The sequence below is a fragment of the Astyanax mexicanus genome, chromosome 1 (assembly GCF_023375975.1).
Source record: "Astyanax mexicanus isolate ESR-SI-001 chromosome 1, AstMex3_surface, whole genome shotgun sequence".
Taxonomy (NCBI): domain Eukaryota; kingdom Metazoa; phylum Chordata; class Actinopteri; order Characiformes; family Acestrorhamphidae; genus Astyanax; species Astyanax mexicanus.
In genome coordinates, this window is record NC_064408.1 from 133,617,501 (window position 1) to 133,636,762 (window position 19,262).

General features: G+C 41.0%; 1 protein-coding gene across 1 annotated transcript in view; it reads left to right on the forward strand.

Moving 5' to 3' along the window:
* The window catches only part of drd2l (dopamine receptor D2 like), a 27,128-nt gene extending 9,854 nt beyond the window's left edge, over positions 1-17,274 (forward strand). Inside the window, exons 4-7 of the mRNA XM_049465116.1 lie at positions 7,164-7,369; positions 9,034-9,117; positions 10,587-10,881; positions 16,766-17,274. Coding sequence (XP_049321073.1) covers positions 7,164-7,369; positions 9,034-9,117; positions 10,587-10,881; positions 16,766-16,962 — 782 coding nt within the window. The 3' untranslated portion in view covers positions 16,963-17,274. The remainder of the gene's footprint in view (positions 1-7,163; positions 7,370-9,033; positions 9,118-10,586; positions 10,882-16,765) is intronic.
* Positions 17,275-19,262: the final 1,988 nt, after the last annotated feature.

The following is a 19,262-nucleotide window of genomic DNA, read 5'->3' on the forward strand; positions in this document are numbered from 1 at the left end:
ATTGCAGCTGCTTTATTTTTTGAACATCTAACAATATTTTTCGTGATGCTCTTCCTTGCAGCTTATAGACTATTCCGTTACTGTAGACAGAGGCTTCAGCCACAGTTAGTGGATCCTTCACTACCCTTTCAGAGACATTTACAGGTTCTCCATTTAACGCTGTCCATTTTAATTTTGTATCAGTTCTCCTACATAAGTCATTAAGATCTGGCCAGTCTGATGATACCCCAAATCCCTGAGCTTGAACGTCTAGCTTCCCATTCTCCTTTCTTCTAAATCCTAAAAAATTGTCCTGTTCCGCAGAAGCTAGCGGGATTTTGCGGCGTCTAAAGTCCAAAAACAATGAGGCTCTCGCCATTTCCCGCACAAATTTATCATTATTATTCAGCATGTTGAGCAGATGCGATTGCCGGGTGGCTGTATTTATCCAGGTGCAATTTGGAACACCTAAGCCTCCAACCTTTCGCCTTTGAAAAATTAGGCACCTGGTTGATCTTGTATTTAAATTGAGCCACTTTCTCACAACCTGCACAATTTTAGAATCCATTTCTTGAAGAACATTTTGTGGTACATTGGCAGACAAATGCTGAATTTTAGCTAATACAATTTCTCCCTATACCCTACTCTATACTCTATATCCTACCCTATACCCTACTCTATACTCTATATCCTACCCTATACCCTACTCTATACTCTATATCCTACCCTATACCCTACTCTATACTCTATATCCTACCCTATATCCTACTCTATACTCTATATCCTACCCTATACCCAACTCTATACTCTATATCCTACCCTATACCCTACTCTATACTCTATATCCTACCCTATACCCTACTCTATACTCTATATCCTACCCTATATCCTACTCTATACTCTATATCCTACCCTATATCCTACTCTATACTCTATATCCTACCCTATATCCTACTCTATACTCTATATCCTACCCTATACCCTACTCTATACTCTATATCCTACCCTATACCCTACTCTATACTCTATATCCTACCCTATATCCTACTCTATACTCTATATCCTACCCTATATCCTACTCTATACTCTATATCCTACCCTATACCCTACTCTATACTCTATATCCTACCCTATATCCTACTCTATACTCTATATCCTACCCTATATCCTACTCTATACTCTATATCCTACCCTATATCCTACTCTATACTCTATATCCTACCCTATACCCTACTCTATACTCTATATCCTACTCTATACCCTACTCTATACTCTATATCCTACCCTATACCCTACTCTATACTCTATATCCTACCCTATACCCTACTCTATACTCTATATCCTACCCTATACCCTACTCTATACTCTATATCCTACCCTATATCCTACTCTATACTCTATATCCTACCCTATACCCTACTCTATACTCTATATCCTACCCTATACCCTACTCTATACTCTATATCCTACCCTATACCCTACTCTATACTCTATATCCTACCCTATACCCTACTCTATACTCTATATCCTACCCTATACCCTACTCTATACTCTATATCCTACCCTATACCCTACTCTATACTCTATATCCTACCCTATACCCTACTCTATACTCTATATCCTACCCTATACCCTACTCTATACTCTATATCCTACCCTATACCCTACTCTATACTCTATATCCTACCCTATACCCTACTCTATACTCTATATCCTACCCTATACCCTACTCTATACTCTACATCCTACACTATACCCTACTCTATACTCTACATCCTACCCTATACCCTACTCTATACTCTATGTCCTACCCTATACCCTACTCTATACTCTATATCCTACCCTATACCCTACTCTATACTCTATATCCTACCCTATATCCTACTCTATACTCTATATCCTACCCTATACCCTACTCTATACTCTATATCCTACCCTATACCCTACTCTATACTCTATATCCTACCCTATACCCTACTCTATACTCTATATCCTACCCTATACCCTACTCTATACTCTATATCCTACCCTATACCCTACTCTATACTCTATATCCTACCCTATACCCTACTCTATACTCTATATCCTACCCTATATCCTACTCTATACTCTATATCCTACCCTATACCCTACTCTATACTCTATATCCTACCCTATACCTTACTCTATACTCTATATCCTACCCTATACCCTACTCTATACTCTATATCCTACCCTATACCCTACTCTATACTCTATATCCTACCCTATACCCTACTCTATACTCTATATCCTACCCTATACCCTACTCTATACTCTATATCCTACCCTATATCCTACTCTATACTCTATATCCTACCCTATATCCTACTCTATACTCTATATCCTACCCTATACCCTACTCTACACGCTATATCCTACCCTATACCCTACTCTATACGCTATATCCTACCCTATACCCTACTCTATACTCTATATCCTACCCTATACCCTACTCTATACTCTATATCCTACCCTATACCCTACTCTATACTCTACATCCTACCCTATACCCTACTCTATACTCTATATCCTACCCTATACCCTACTCTATACTCTATATCCTACCCTATACCCTACTCTATACTCTATATCCTACCCTATATCCTACTCTATACTCTATATCCTACCCTATACCCTACTCTATACTCTATATCCTACCCTATACCCTACTCTATACTCTATATCCTACCCTATACCCTACTCTATACTCTATATCCTACCCTATATCCTACTCTATACTCTATATCCTACCCTATACCCTACTCTATACTCTATATCCTACCCTATACCCTACTCTATACTCTATATCCTACCCTATACCCTACTCTATACTCTATATCCTACCCTATACCCTACTCTATACTCTATATCCTACCCTATACCCTACTCTATATCCTACCCTATACCCTACTCTATACTCTATATCCTACCCTATACCCTACTCTATACTCTATATCCTACCCTATACCCTACTCTATACTCTATATCCTACCCTATACCCTACTCTATACTCTATATCCTACCCTATATCCTACTCTATACTCTATATCCTACCCTATACCCTACTCTATACTCTATATCCTACCCTATACCTTACTCTATACTCTATATCCTACCCTATACCCTACTCTATACTCTATATCCTACCCTATACCCTACTCTATACTCTATATCCTACCCTATACCCTACTCTATACTCTATATCCTACCCTATACCCTACTCTACACTCTATATCCTACCCTATATCCTACTCTATACTCTATATCCTACCCTATATCCTACTCTATACTCTATATCCTACCCTATACCCTACTCTACACGCTATATCCTACCCTATACCCTACTCTATACACTATATCCTACCCTATACCCTACTCTATACTCTATATCCTACCCTATACCCTACTCTATACTCTATATCCTACCCTATACCCTACTCTATACTCTACATCCTACCCTATACCCTACTCTATACTCTACATCCTACCCTATACCCTACTCTATACTCTATATCCTACCCTATACCCTACTCTATACTCTATATCCTACCCTATATCCTACTCTATACTCTATATCCTACCCTATACCCTACTCTATACTCTATATCCTACCCTATACCCTACTCTATACTCTATATCCTACCCTATACCCTACTCTATACTCTATATCCTACCCTATATCCTACTCTATACTCTATATCCTACCCTATACCCTACTCTATACTCTATATCCTACCCTATACCCTACTCTATACTCTATATCCTACCCTATACCCTACTCTATACTCTATATCCTACCCTATACCCTACTCTATACTCTATATCCTACCCTATACCCTACTCTATACTCTATATCCTACCCTATACCCTACTCTATACTCTATATCCTACCCTATACCCTACTCTATACTCTATATCCTACCCTATACCCTACTCTATACTCTATATCCTACCCTATACCCTACTCTATACTCTATATCCTACCCTATACCCTACTCTATACTCTATATCCTACCCTATACCCTACTCTATACTCTATATCCTACCCTATACCCTACTCTATACTCTATATCCTACCCTATACCCTACTCTATACTCTATATCCTACCCTATACCCTACTCTATACTCTATATCCTACCCTATATCCTACTCTATACTCTATATCCTACCCTATACCCTACTCTATACTCTATATCCTACCCTATACCTTACTCTATACTCTATATCCTACCCTATACCCTACTCTATACTCTATATCCTACCCTATACCCTACTCTATACTCTATATCCTACCCTATACCCTACTCTATACTCTATATCCTACCCTATACCCTACTCTATACTCTATATCCTACCCTATACCCTACTCTATACTCTATATCCTACCCTATATCCTACTCTATACTCTATATCCTACCCTATACCCTACTCTACACGCTATATCCTACCCTATACCCTACTCTATACACTATATCCTACCCTATACCCTACTCTATACTCTATATCCTACCCTATACCCTACTCTATACTCTATATCCTACCCTATACCCTACTCTATACTCTACATCCTACCCTATACCCTACTCTATACTCTATATCCTACCCTATACCCTACTCTATACTCTATATCCTACCCTATACCCTACTCTATACTCTATATCCTACCCTATATCCTACTCTATACTCTATATCCTACCCTATACCCTACTCTATACTCTATATCCTACCCTATACCCTACTCTATACTCTATATCCTACCCTATACCCTACTCTATACTCTATATCCTACCCTATATCCTACTCTATACTCTATATCCTACCCTATACCCTACTCTATACACTCTACAAACACATTACACACAAACACACACACATTACACACATTACACACACACACACATTGTATACACACACACACATTACACACAGACACACACTCACACACACACACACATTACACACACATACATTACACATACACACATTTTATACACACACACACATTATACTCACACACTGACACACACACATTATACACACACACACACACACACACAGACACACACTCACACACACACACATTACACACACACATTATATACACACACACTCACACACACACACACACACACACATTACACACACACACACACACAGATTACACACAGACACACACACACATTACACACACACTCACACACACATTACACACACACATTACACACACACTCACACACACATTACACACATTACACACAAACACGCACACATTACACACAAACACGCACACATTACACACACATTACACACACACATTACACACACACACACAAACACACACACATTACACACACACACACACATTACACACACACACTCACACACAAACACACACATTACACACACACACACACACACACATTACACACACACACTCACACACAAACACACACATTACACACACATTACACACACATTACACACACACACATTATACACACACACACTCATTCACACACATTACACTCACACACAAACACACACATTATACACACACACACTCATTCACACACATTACACTCACACACAAACACACACACATTATACTCACACACTGACACACACACATTATACACACACACACACACACAGACACACACTCACACACACACACACACACACACATTACACACACACACTCACACACAAACACACACATTACACACATTACACACACATTACACACACACACATTATACACACACACACTCATTCACACACATTACACTCACACACAAACACACACACACACACACATTATACTCACACACTGACACACACACATTATACACACACACACACACAATACACACACACATTATACACACACACACTCACACGCACACACACACACATTACACACACACTCACACACACATTACACACACACATTACACACACATTACACACACACACACAAACACACACACATTACACACACACACACAAACACACACACATTACACACACACACTCACACACAAACACACACATTACACACATTACACACACATTACACACACACACACAATACACACACATTATACACACACACACTCATTCACACACATTACACACACACACATTACACACACACACACACATTACACACACACACACAATACACACACACACATTATACACACACACACACACACACTCATTTGAATGAGCTGGTAATTAGTAGAAGTCCTGCTCTCCACTAATCTGATCTGATTCAGTTCATTATTTCTAGTTATGGTCTCTAGTATGAATGAATGTCATGTGAGCTGTGTTTTTGTACTCTGGTGATCCGGTGATCCGGTGTAACGCTGCTTTAGTTCGGTGGAGGAGTGGCCGGGGAGATTTCAGCTCTTTCTCATTAATATTCATAAATGCACACTCCTTACCTCTGATTGGTTAACAGCACTGCGACACCCGGAGCCAGCGAGACGAACAACAGTTAGAAACGTTTTAAAATAAAGACATTTTTACACCAATAACTGTCTTTATATTTTACTTTATAACATGTGTAATAAAGCCCTGCTAAGTGCAGTTCAGCTACTGATCTAGTCTTAGAGTCTCTGTAAAACACCAAATCCACCGGAGATCCTATTTAAACCTGTAGTTACTTACACACAGAGGTGGGTAGAGTCCAGATCCAGAAAGTAAAAATCCACCCCGGGGTTTTGGTGGCTGAGCTTTACTTTTAACTAGTGTAGAACTATTTATCTATCACAATTGTACTTGGCTGGTGGTGTTTTTACTCCATAGACTAATTATAACCATTTGTTTCTTAGCTCTGAATTACTGGGTAAAGTATATAAACACTGATGTGTTATTCACACAAATAACACAGGAATGAACTGCATGCTGTTCCTAGCGCTGTTAGCTCCTCCTATCTGACGAGACGGCGTCGCCGTACGACTTCAGCTCTGCCTGTGGGCGGTCCCGAGCCGAGGTGGGCTGGGCCATGCATATTAATTCACAGGTTGATGTAGACACGGTGCTTTTCCTAATCGAACCCTGAGGAACCTTTCTGTAACTTCAGTGAATCACATTAGTTATTATCGGTATCTGTTGTGACGGTAACGGCTGATCCTGCTGGCCAATCTCTGTGCAGATACTCAGGAGGGGCGGGACTGCAGCTTTGCTGACCCCGCCTTCGTGGTCTACTCCTCTGTGGCCTCCTTCTACGTGCCCTTCATCGTGACCCTACTGGTTTATGCGCAGATTTGCGTGGTTCTGCGCAGGCGGGGCAAGCGGACCGCGCCCCCTCGTGGGCGGGGCCTGCGCTCTGAACCCGCGGACGCTCTGCAGCGGCACAAGGTCAGCAAATGTACACAACGGTACATTAGCGATAATGGCTAACGGCTAACTGACTATGCTAAGAGATGACTGATAAATGACAATGTTATTAGCTAAGTGTTGATGCTAACTGGAAATGCTGTCACTGGTGATGCTAACAGCTGAAAGCAAACTGGTGATGCTTACAGATAATTGGAAATGCTAATGGTTAACTGTTTATGCTAACTGATAATGATATCTAACTGGCAAGGCTAACAGCTAACTAGTAAGTAAAGCGTTTACTCTATGTACTATTGTGAATGATTATTATGAATGATTATTATGAATGATTATTATGAATGATTATTGTGAATGATTATTATGAATGATTATTATGAATGATTATTATGAATGATTATTGTGAATGATTATTATGAATGATTATTGTGAATGATTATTATGAATGATTATTGTGAATGATTATTATGAATGATTATTATGAATGATTATTATGAATGATTATTGTGAATGATTATTATGAATGATTATTGTGAATGATTATTATGAATGATTATTATGAATGATTATTGTGAATGATTATTATGAATGATTATTGTGAATGATTATTATGAATGATTATTATGAATGATTATTATGAATGATTATTGTGAATGATTATTATGAATGATTATTGTGAATGATTATTATGAATGATTATTGTGAATGATTATTGTGAATGGTTATTGTGAATGGTTATTGTGAATGATTATTGTGAATGATTGATTATTATGAATGATTATTGTGAATGATTATTGTGAATGGTTATTGTGAATTATTATTATGAATGATTATTATGAATGGTTATTGTGAATGATTATTGTGAATGGTTATTGTGAATTATTATTATGAATGATTATTATGAATGGTTATTGTGAATGATTATTGTGAATTATTATTGTGAATGATTGATTATTATGAATGATTATTGTGAATGATTATTGTGAATGGTTATTGTGAATTATTATTATGAATGATTATTGTGAATGATTATTGTGAATGATTATTGTGAATGATTATTATGAATGATTATTGTGAATGATTATTGTGAATGATTATTATGAATGATTATTGTGAATGATTATTATGAATGATTATTGTGAATGATTATTGTGAATGGTTATTGTGAATGATTATTGTGAATGATTATTATGAATGATTATTGTGAATGATTATTATGAATGATTATTGTGAATGATTATTGTGAATGATTATTGTGAATGATTATTGTGAATGATTGATTATTGTGAATGGTTATTGTGAATGGTTATTGTGAATGGTTATTGTGAATGGTTATTGTGAATGGTTATTGTGAATGATTATTGTGAATGGTTATTGTGAATGGTTATTGTGAATGATTATTGTGAATGATTATTGTGAATGATTATTGTGAATGATTATTATGAATGATTATTATGAATGATTATTATGAATTATTATTATGAATGATTATTATGAATGGTTATTGTGAATGATTATTGTGAATGGTTATTGTGAATGGTTATTGTGAATGATTATTGTGAATGATTATTGTGAATGATTATTGTGAATGATTATATAAGAGAAGCTGGGTTATTCTGGGGGCTGGTGGTTCTGCAGGTCCCTCAGGAGGTTATTGTGATATCTCACGCTGTTCCTCTGCTCTACAGAGTCAGTGCACTCATCCTGAAGACGTGAATCTGTGCACTCTGATAGTGAAACCTCGTGCACCGGCGCCCCCCCGCAAGAAAGTGGTGAGTTACTGTCTGATTTATTACCCACAATTCCCCATTCGGCTGTAGTCTATTCCTCTATTACTCCGTATCAGTACCAGTGCTTCGGTATGGACAACATAGTAACGCCTAGCAACGCCACTGCAACTAGAGCAACCACCTAGCAACGCCACTGCAACTGACAAGCCACACTATAACAACTGCCTGGCAAATGCATAGTAACCGTTTTGCTGCCCTATAGAAATCACCTTCCTCCCCATTACAGCCATCCAACAATCTCAGAGCAATCACCTAACAACCCCATAGCAACCACCTAGCCACCCCATATCAGCCAACTACCCATGCCATAGAAACCACCTAGCTTAGAGAATCAGTTAGACACCTCATCGGAACTGCCCAGCATCCACATTAAAATCATCCAACAACCTCAGACCAACCACTTAGCTACCCCATAGCAACCACTTTGCTGCCCTATAGGAACCACCTTGCTGCCTCTTAGCAACTGCCTAGTGTCTTCGTCGCAGTCATTCAAACTCAATACCTAGTTACTTAGTAGCCCAATAGCATTTGCCTAGCCACCCCATAGCAACCGCATAGCAACCACTTAGCTACCCCATAGCAACTGCCTATCAACGAATTTGCTACTCGATGGGAATCAGTTAGCCACCTCATAGGAACTGGCATCCCCATTGAATTCAACCTCATTGCAACCACCTAGCCACCCCATAGCAACCGCATAGCAACCACTTTGCTGCCCTACAGGAACCAACTAACTGCCACCTAGCAACTGCCTAGTGTCCCTTTCGCAGTCATTAAACAACCTCAGAGCAACCACCTAGCCACCCCATATCAACCACTTTGCTGCCCTATAAGAACCACTTAGCTACCCCATAGCAACTGTCTATCAACCACTTTGATGCTCTATGGAAATGAGTTAACCACCTCATTGGAACTTTTTGGCATCCCCATTAAAGTCATCTTTAGATCAACCACATAGCAACTGCTTAGCAACCATAGCAAAAGCACGGCAACCACTTTGCTGCCTTATAACAACCACCTAGCTTTATTCTATCAACTTTCTAGTGTCCCTTTCGCAGTCATTCAAAAAAACCCACAGCAACCACCTAGACACTCCATAGCAACCACCTAGCCACTCCATAGCAACCACCTAGCCACTCCATAGCAACCACTTTGCAGCTGACTAACAAACCCATAGCAGTTACCTAGTAGCCCAATAGCAATCACCTAGTCCGTAGCAACTGCAGCACAACTATATAGCAACTGCCTAGCAACACCTGAGCAACCGCTTGGTAAAAGACTGAAACAGTGTGATCAGTAAGGAGGAGACTGTGGGCGTGAGGTGAGGAGCTCCGGTCGTCTCCAGGCTGGATCTCTCTCAGGTGTAATTAGGGTGATTTGTATCCAGGTAAAGATGGAGACGCTACACCTGGATACAGGTAAGAGTCTTTGATCCTCTCTCTGTCTCTCAGACGCTGGTGAAGGAGGCGAGGGTCCGCCCCCTGGAGGCGGAGCCTGGGTGTTTTCAGAAGCAGCAGCAACAACAGGCTGCCTGGGCTAAAATCTCCCTCTCTATCACTGTGGCTCCAAGCCCTGCCCCCCGATGCCCTGCCCACCATGCACCTCGGGACCCCGCCCACTCCCGGCCAGGATGGAGAGAGAGAGACGGGGAGCGAAAGAGGGCGCGAGAGGGGAGGGAGAGGGCGAGAGGGAGACTCTCCCAGCAGAAAGAGAAGAAAGCTACTCAGATGCTCGCTATTGTTCTGGGTAAGAGCATCAATCCTCCTCACAGCAATGTTCAAACATCTACTGTAGACCTTCAATCCTCCTCACAGCAATGTTCAACATCTACTGTAGACCTTCAATCCTCCTCACAGCAATGTTCAAACATCTACTGTAAACCCTCAATCCTCCTCACAGCAATGTTCAAACATCTACTGTAGACCTTCAATCCTCCTCACAGCAATGTTCAAACATCTACTGTAGACCTTCTTTCCTCCTCACAGCAATGTTCAAACATCTACTGTAGACCTTCAATCCTCCTCACAGCAATGTTCAAACATCTACTGTAGACCTTCTTTCCTCCTCACAGCAATGTTCAAACATCTACTGTAAACCCTCAATCCTCCTCACAGCAATGTTCAAACATCTACTGTAGACCTTCTTTCCTCCTCACAGCAATGTTAAAACATCTACTGTAAACCCTCAATCCTCCTCACAGCAATGTTCAAACATCTACTGTAAACCCTCAATCCTCCTCACAGCAATGTTCAAACATCTACTGTAGACCTTCTTTCCTCCTCACAGCAATGTTCAAACATCTACTGTAAACCCTCAATCCTCCTCACAGCAATGTTCAAACATCTACTGTAGACCTTCAATCCTCCTCACAGCAATGTTCAAACATCTACTGTAAACCTTCAATCCTCCTCACAGCAATGTTCAAACATCTACTGTAAACCTTCAATCCTCCTCACAGCAATGTTCAAACATCTACTGTAGACCTTCTTTCCTCCTCACAGCAATGTTCAAACATCTACTGTAGACCTTCAATCCTCCTCACAGCAATGTTCAAACATCTACTGTAGACCTTCAAGCCTCCTCACAGCAATGTTCAAACATCTACTGTAGATCTTCAATCCTCCTCACAGCAATGTTCAAACACCTACTGTAGACCTTCAATCCTCCTCACAGCAATGTTCAAACATCTACTGTAAACCCTCAATCCTCCTCACAGCAATGTTCAAACACCTACTGTAGACCTTCAATCCTCCTCACAGCAATGTTCAAACATCTACTATAAACCCTCAATCCTCCTCACAGCAATGTTCAAACATCTACTGTAGACCTTCAATCCTCCTCACAGCAATGTTCAAACACCTACTGTAGACCTTCAATCCTCCTTTAAAAATGGGGCGGTTGTTAGGTTGTACTCAATTAATATTAAAAGAATTGTGATGAAATCATTATCGTAATGATATGATATGTCATTGTCTCCGATCAAACAAGGCAAATTCTTTAAGATCCAGAGTTCTGGACGTCATCATCTGCTGTGTTTGTGGTGTTTACAGGTGTTTACAGGTGTGTGGTGTTTGTGGTGTTTACAGGTGTTTTGCTGTTTGTGGTGTTTACAGGTGTTTGTGGTGTTTACAGGTGTTTGTGGTGTTTACAGGTGTTTTGCTGTTTGTGGTGTTTACAGGTATTTCTGGTGTTTACAGGTGTTTGTGGTGTTTACAGGTGTTTGTGGTGTTTACAGGTGTTTTGCTGTTTGTGGTGTGTACAGGTGTTTTGCTGTTTGTGGTGTTCACAGGTGTTTGTGGTGTTTACAGGTGTTTGTGGTGTTTACAGGTGTTTTGCTGTTTGTGGTGTTTACAGGTATTTCTGGTGTTTACAGGTGTGTGTGGTGTTTACAGGTGTTTGTGGTGTTTACAGGTATTTCTGGTGTTTACAGGTGTGTGGGGTATTTACAGGTGTTTGTGGTGTTTACAGGTGTTTTGCGGTTTGTGGTGTTTACAGGTATTTCTGGTGTTTACAGGTGTGTGTGGTGTTTACAGGTGTTTGTGGTGTTTACAGGTATTTCTGGTGTTTACAGGTGTTTGTGGTGTTTACAGGTATTTCTGGTGTTTACAGGTGTGTGGGGTATTTACAGGTGTTTGTGGTGTTTACCGTGTGTGGGGGGTATTTACAGGTGTTTGTGGTGTTAACAGGTGTGTGGTGTTTACAGGTGTGTGTGGTGTTTACAGGTGTTTGTGGTGTTTACAGGTATTTCTGGTGTTTACAGGTGTTTACAGGTATTTCTGGTGTTTACAGGTGTTTGTGGTGTTTACAGGTATTTCTGGTGTTTACAGGTATTTCTGGTGTTTACAGGTGTTTGTGGTGTTTACAGGTGTTTCTGGTGTTTACAGGTGTGTGTGGTGTTTACAGGTATTTCTGGTGTTTACAGGTGTGTGTGTGGTGTTTACATGTGTGTGGTGTTTAAAGGTGTGTGTGGTGTTTACAGGTGTGTGTGGTGTTTACAGGTGTTTCTGGTGTTTACAGGTATTTCTGGTGTTTACAGGTGTATGTGGTGTTTACAGGTGTGTGGTGTTTACAGGTGTGTGTGGTGTTTACAGGTGTTTGTGGTGTTTACAGGTATTTCTGGTGTTTACAGGTGTGTGTGGTGTTTACAGGTGTTTGTGGTGTTTACTGGTGTGTGTGGTGTTTACAGGTGTGTGTGGTGTTTACAGGTGTGTGTGGTGTTTACAGGTGTTTGTGGTGTTTACAGGTATTTCTGGTGTTTACAGGTGTGTGTGGTGTTTACAGGTGTTTGTGGTGTTTACAGGTATTTCTGTTGTTTACAGGTGTGTGTGGTGTTTACATGTGTGTGGTGTTTACAGGTGTGTGTGGTGTTTACAGGTGTTTCTGTTTTTTACAGGTATTTCTGGTGTTTACAGGTGTATGTGGTGTTTACAGGTGTGTGGTGTTTACAGGTGTGTGTGGTGTTTACAGGTGTGTGTGGTGTTTACAGGTGTTTGTGGTGTTTACAGGTGTGTGGTGTTTACAGGTATTTCTGGTGTTTACAGGTGTGTGGTGTTTACAGGTGTTTGTGGTGTTTACAGGTATTTCTGGTGTTTACAGGTGTGTGTGGTGTTTACAGGTGTTTGTGGTGTTTACAGGTGTGTGTGGTGTTTGCAGGTGTGTGGTGTTTACAGGTATTTCTGGTGTTTACAGGTGTGTGTGGTGTTTACATGTGTGTGGTGTTTACAGGTGTGTGTGGTGTTTACAGGTGTGTGTGGTGTTTACAGGTGTTTCTGTTTTTTACAGGTATTTCTGGTGTTTACAGGTGTATGTGGTGTTTACAGGTGTGTGGTGTTTACAGGTGTGTGGTGTTTACAGGTGTGTGTGGTGTTTACAGGTGTTTCTGGTGTTTACAGGTGTGTGTGGTGTTTACAGGTATTTCTGGTGTTTACAGGTGTGTGTGTGGTGTTTACATGTGTGTGGTGTTTACAGGTGTGTGTGGTGTTTACAGGTGTGTGTGGTGTTTACAGGTGTGTGTGGTGTTTACAGGTGTTTCTGGTGTTTACAGGTGTGTGTGTGGTGTTTACAGGTGTGTGTGGTGTTTACAGGTGTTTGTGGTGTTTACAGGTATTTCTGGTGTTTACAGGTGTGTGTGGTGTTTACAGGTGTTTGTGGTGTTTACTGGTGTGTGTGGTGTTTACAGGTGTGTGTGGTGTTTACAGGTGTTTGTGGTGTTTACAGGTATTTCTGGTGTTTACAGGTGTGTGTGGTGTTTACAGGTGTGTGTGGTGTTTACAGGTATTTCTGGTGTTTACAGGTGTGTGTGGTGTTTACATGTGTGTGGTGTTTACAGGTGTGTGTGGTGTTTACAGGTGTTTCTGTTTTTTACAGGTATTTCTGGTGTTTACAGGTGTATGTGGTGTTTACAGGTGTGTGGTGTTTACAGGTGTGTGTGGTGTTTACAGGTGTGTGTGGTGTTTACAGGTGTTTGTGGTGTTTACAGGTGTGTGGTGTTTACATGTATTTCTGGTGTTTACAGGTGTGTGTGGTGTTTACAGGTGTTTGTGGTGTTTACAGGTATTTCTGGTGTTTACAGGTGTGTGTGGTGTTTACAGGTGTTTGTGGTGTTTACAGGTGTGTGTGGTGTTTACAGGTGTGTGGTGTTTACAGGTATTTCTGGTGTTTACAGGTGTGTGTGGTGTTTACATGTGTGCGGTGTTTACAGGTGTGTGTGGTGTTTACAGGTGTGTGTGGTGTTTACAGGTGTTTCTGTTTTTTACAGGTATTTCTGGTGTTTACAGGTGTATGTGGTGTTTACAGGTGTGTGGTGTTTACAGGTGTGTGGTGTTTACAGGTGTGTGTGGTGTTTACAGGTGTTTCTGGTGTTTACAGGTGTGTGTGGTGTTTACAGGTGTTTGTGGTGTTTACAGGTGTGTGTGGTGTTTACAGGTGTGTGTGGTGTTTACAGGTGTTTGTGGTGTTTACAGGTGTGTGTGGTGTTTACAGGTGTTTGTGGTGTTTACAGGTATTTCTGGTGTTTACAGGTGTGTGGTGCTTACAGGTGTTTGTGGTGTTTACAGGTATTTCTGGTGTTTACAGGTGTGTGGTGTTTACAGGTGTTTGTGGTGTTTACAGGTGTGTGTGGTGTTTACAGGTGTGTGTGGTGTTTACAGGTGTTTCTGGTGTTTACAGGTATTTCTGGTGTTTACAGGTGTATGTGGTGTTTACAGGTGTGTGTGGTGTTTACAGGTATTTCTGGTGTTTACAGGTGTATGTGGTGTTTACAGGTGTTTGGTGTTTACAGGTGTGTGTGGTGTTTACAGGTGTGTGTGGTGTTTACAGGTATTTCTGGTGTTTACAGGTGTATGTGGTGTTTACAGGTGTGTGGTGTTTACAGGTGTGTGTGGTGTTTACAGGTGTGTGTGGTGTTTACAGGTGTTTGTGGTGTTTACAGGTGTTTGTGTTTACAGGTATTTCTGGTGTTTACAGGTGTGTGTGGTGTTTACAGGTGTTTGTGTTTACAGGTATTTCTGGTGTTTACAGGTGTGTGTGGTGTTTACAGGTGTTTGTGGTGTTTACAGGTGTTTGTGGTGTTTACAGGTGTGTGTGGTGTTTACAGGTATTTCTGGTGTTTACAGGTGTGTGTGGTGTTTACAGGTGTTTGTGGTGTTTACAGGTGTGTGTGGTGTTTACAGGTGTTTGTGGTGTTTACAGGTGTGTGTGGTGTTTACAGGTGTTTGTGGTGTTTACAAGTATTTCTGGTGTTTACAGGTGTGTGTGGTGTTTACAGGTGTTTGTGGTGTTTACAGGTGTGTGTGGTGTTTACAGGTGTGTGGTGTTTGTGGTGTCTACAGGTGTGTGTGGTGTTTACAGGTGTTTGTGGTGTTTACAGGTATTTCTGGTGTTTACAGGTGTATGTGGTGTTTACAGGTCTTTGTGGTGTTTACAGGTGTTTGTGGTGTTTACAGGTGTGTGTGTGGTGTTTACATGTGTGTGGTGTTTACAGGTGTGTGTGGTGTTTACAGGTGTGTGTGGTGTTTACAGGTATTTCTGGTGTTTACAGGTGTATGTGGTGTTTACAGGTGTGTGGTGTTTACAGGTGTGTGTGGTGTTTACAGGTGTTTGTGGTGTTTACAGGTGTGTGGTGTTTACAGGTATTTCTGGTGTTTACAGGTGTGTGTGGTGTTTACAGGTGTTTGTGTTTACAGGTATTTCTGGTGTTTACAGGTGTGTGTGGTGTTTACAGGTGTTTGTGGTGTTTACAGGTGTTTGTGGTGTTTACAGGTGTGTGTGGTGTTTACAGGTATTTCTGGTGTTTACAGGTGTGTGTGGTGTTTACAGGTGTTTGTGGTGTTTACAGGTGTGTGTGGTGTTTACAGGTGTTTGTGGTGTTTACAGGTGTGTGTGGTGTTTACATGTGTTTGTGGTGTTTACAAGTATTTCTGGTGTTTACAGGTGTGTGTGGTGTTTACAGGTGTTTGTGGTGTTTACAGGTGTGTGTGGTGTTTACAGGTGTGTGTGGTGTTTGTGGTGTTTACAGGTGTGTGTGGTGTTTACAGGTGTTTGTGGTGTTTACAGGTATTTCTGGTGTTTACAGGTGTTTGTGGTGTTTACAGGTGTGTGTGGTGTTTACAGGTGTGTGTGGTGTTTACAGGTGTGTTCATCGTCTGCTGGCTGCCGTTCTTCCTGACCCACGTTCTGAAGGCTCACTGCAGCAGCTGCTGTATTTCCCCGTCGCTCTACAGCGCCGTCACCTGGCTGGGGTACCTGAACAGCGCCGTCAACCCCGTCATCTACACCACCTTCAACATCGAGTTCCGCAAGGCCTTCATCAGGATCCTGCACTGCTGAACCACGACCAATCAGAGCCCGGAGACCGGCCAATCAGAGGAGCTTTTGAGGAACGCTGAGGATAAACCCGGAGGAGAGGATGAAGGCTGAAGACATGATGATGATGGTGAAGAGGAGAAAAGCAGAAGAACAGAGAGGAGCTGATCAGTGATGAGACTAGAGACCCAGATACGGATCTACCGTATAAATATTGCTGTGAGAGTTAAGTCAGGAAAACTCAAAGATCTAGATCGGAAAGAGTAGATTAGAGATCAGAGAGCGTAGATTAGAGATCAGAGAGCGTAGATTAGAGATCAGAGAGCGTAGATTAGAGATCGGAGAGCTCGGATTGGAGATTGGAGAGGGTAGATTAGAGACTGGAGAGGGTAGATTAGAGACTGGAGAGCGTAGATTAGAGACCGGAGAGCGTAGATTAGAGATCGGAGAGTGTAGATTAGAGACCGGAGAGCGCAGATTAGAGATCGGAGAGCGTAGATTAGAGACCGGAGAGCGCAGATTAGAGACCGGAGAGCGCAGATTAGAGACCGGAGAGCGCAGATTAGAGACCGGAGAGCGTAGATTAGAGACCGGAGAGCGTAGATTAGCGATCGGAGAGCGTAGATTAGAGATCGGAGAGCGTAGATTAGAGACCGGAGAGCGTAGATTAGAGACTGGAGAGCGTAGATTAGCGATCGGAGAGCGTAGATTAGAGATCGGAGAGCGTAGATTAGAGACCGGAGAGTGTAGATTAGAGATCGGAGAGCGCAGATTAGAGATCGGAGAGCGCAGATTAGAGATCGGAGAGCGTAGATTAGAGACCGGAGAGTGTAGATTAGAGACCGGAGAGCGCAGATTAGAGATCGGAGAGCGTAGATTAGAGATCGGAGAGCGTAGATTAGAGATCGGAGAACATAGATTATTTCAAAATAGCCACATATTTTTCTTTATTCATGATTCCATCCACTTTGACAAAATTTCCAGTTCCAGATGAAGCATCCCCATAGCATAATACTCCCACCACCATGCTTCACTGTGGGGATGGTGTTCTTTGGGTTGAATGCCTGTCGTTTTTTTGTCCCTGTGGCCAAAGAGCTCTAGTTTAGTCTCATCAGACCATGAGACACGCTTCCAGTATGAATGATCTTTCTCCAGGTTGTATTGAGCATACTTAAGTCTTGCTTGAAGGTGCCTCTTCCTCAAAAGTTTTTCTTGGTCTGCAGGTCGCAGGTCATTCCTGTGCAGAGCTCTAGTGATGGTCTTCTTAGAGACTATGATTCCTGATGTGGCCAAGTCATTTGCCAGTGCCTTGGAAGTTAATCTGGGGTCTCTCGACACATTTCTCACTAGTATTCTTTCCAGTCTCTCTGAAATATTTCTCTTTCTACCTCTGACAGGCTTGTTCTGCACTGTGTTGCTGTCTTTGAATCTCTGAATGATGCCTCTCACTCCAGTTCTTGACACTTGGAAACGCTTGGATATCTTTGTATATCCCTCTCCTGCTTTGTGTGCATCAGTAATTATTTTTCTCAGGTCCAAACTGATTTCCTTTGTTTTTGGCATGTTGCTTCCTCAACTGCCAGCTCCATAATGAGGCTTTTATACCATGTTTTAACTGAAATGAGTTAATTAACTTAACTTAATTGAGTGCAGTCATCTGTTTCACCTGAGAAGATAAAGCACATCACTGCACAAAAGTGGCTTGTGTGATGACTTAATAAATGTTAATTTCTTACATAATAATGTTTTGGTGCACAAATATAAATATTTGGTCCTTCTAATGAAAAATTGTATGTTCAGAAATGCTCTGTTAGAACTGCCTTGCTCTGCTAAAAAGGATCTTGCCAGAATATTGAGGAGACTTAAAATTTCATAGGGGGGATAATAATATCGTCCTCAACTGTAAGTATGAGAACTCCTCTATTGTGTAATTATAATATATAATATATGATGCATGTATTACTTTCCCAGACCAAACCAATTTTGTACCACTCCCTTAGTCTCCTAACATTCCAGCTTAACTTTTATATTCTGGATGTTCATTTGTTCCGTATATAATATATGTCAGTAATATAGGTAAAGACTGTAAAACGTACTGCTGTTTTGAGTGCATAACATACAAAAAAACAAACAAAAAAAACATACATACAATTCCACAAAAAGAACCCTGAACAGTAATCCCTCTCCCTCCCCTTACTCACGATATAACTCTGGGGGTTGTATTGATCCTCTCTGTGGAGGAGCAGCAAAACTAACGCTATATAAACCGGATTTTTATTTAATATACAGTAATATATAATATATATATATATATAATATACAGT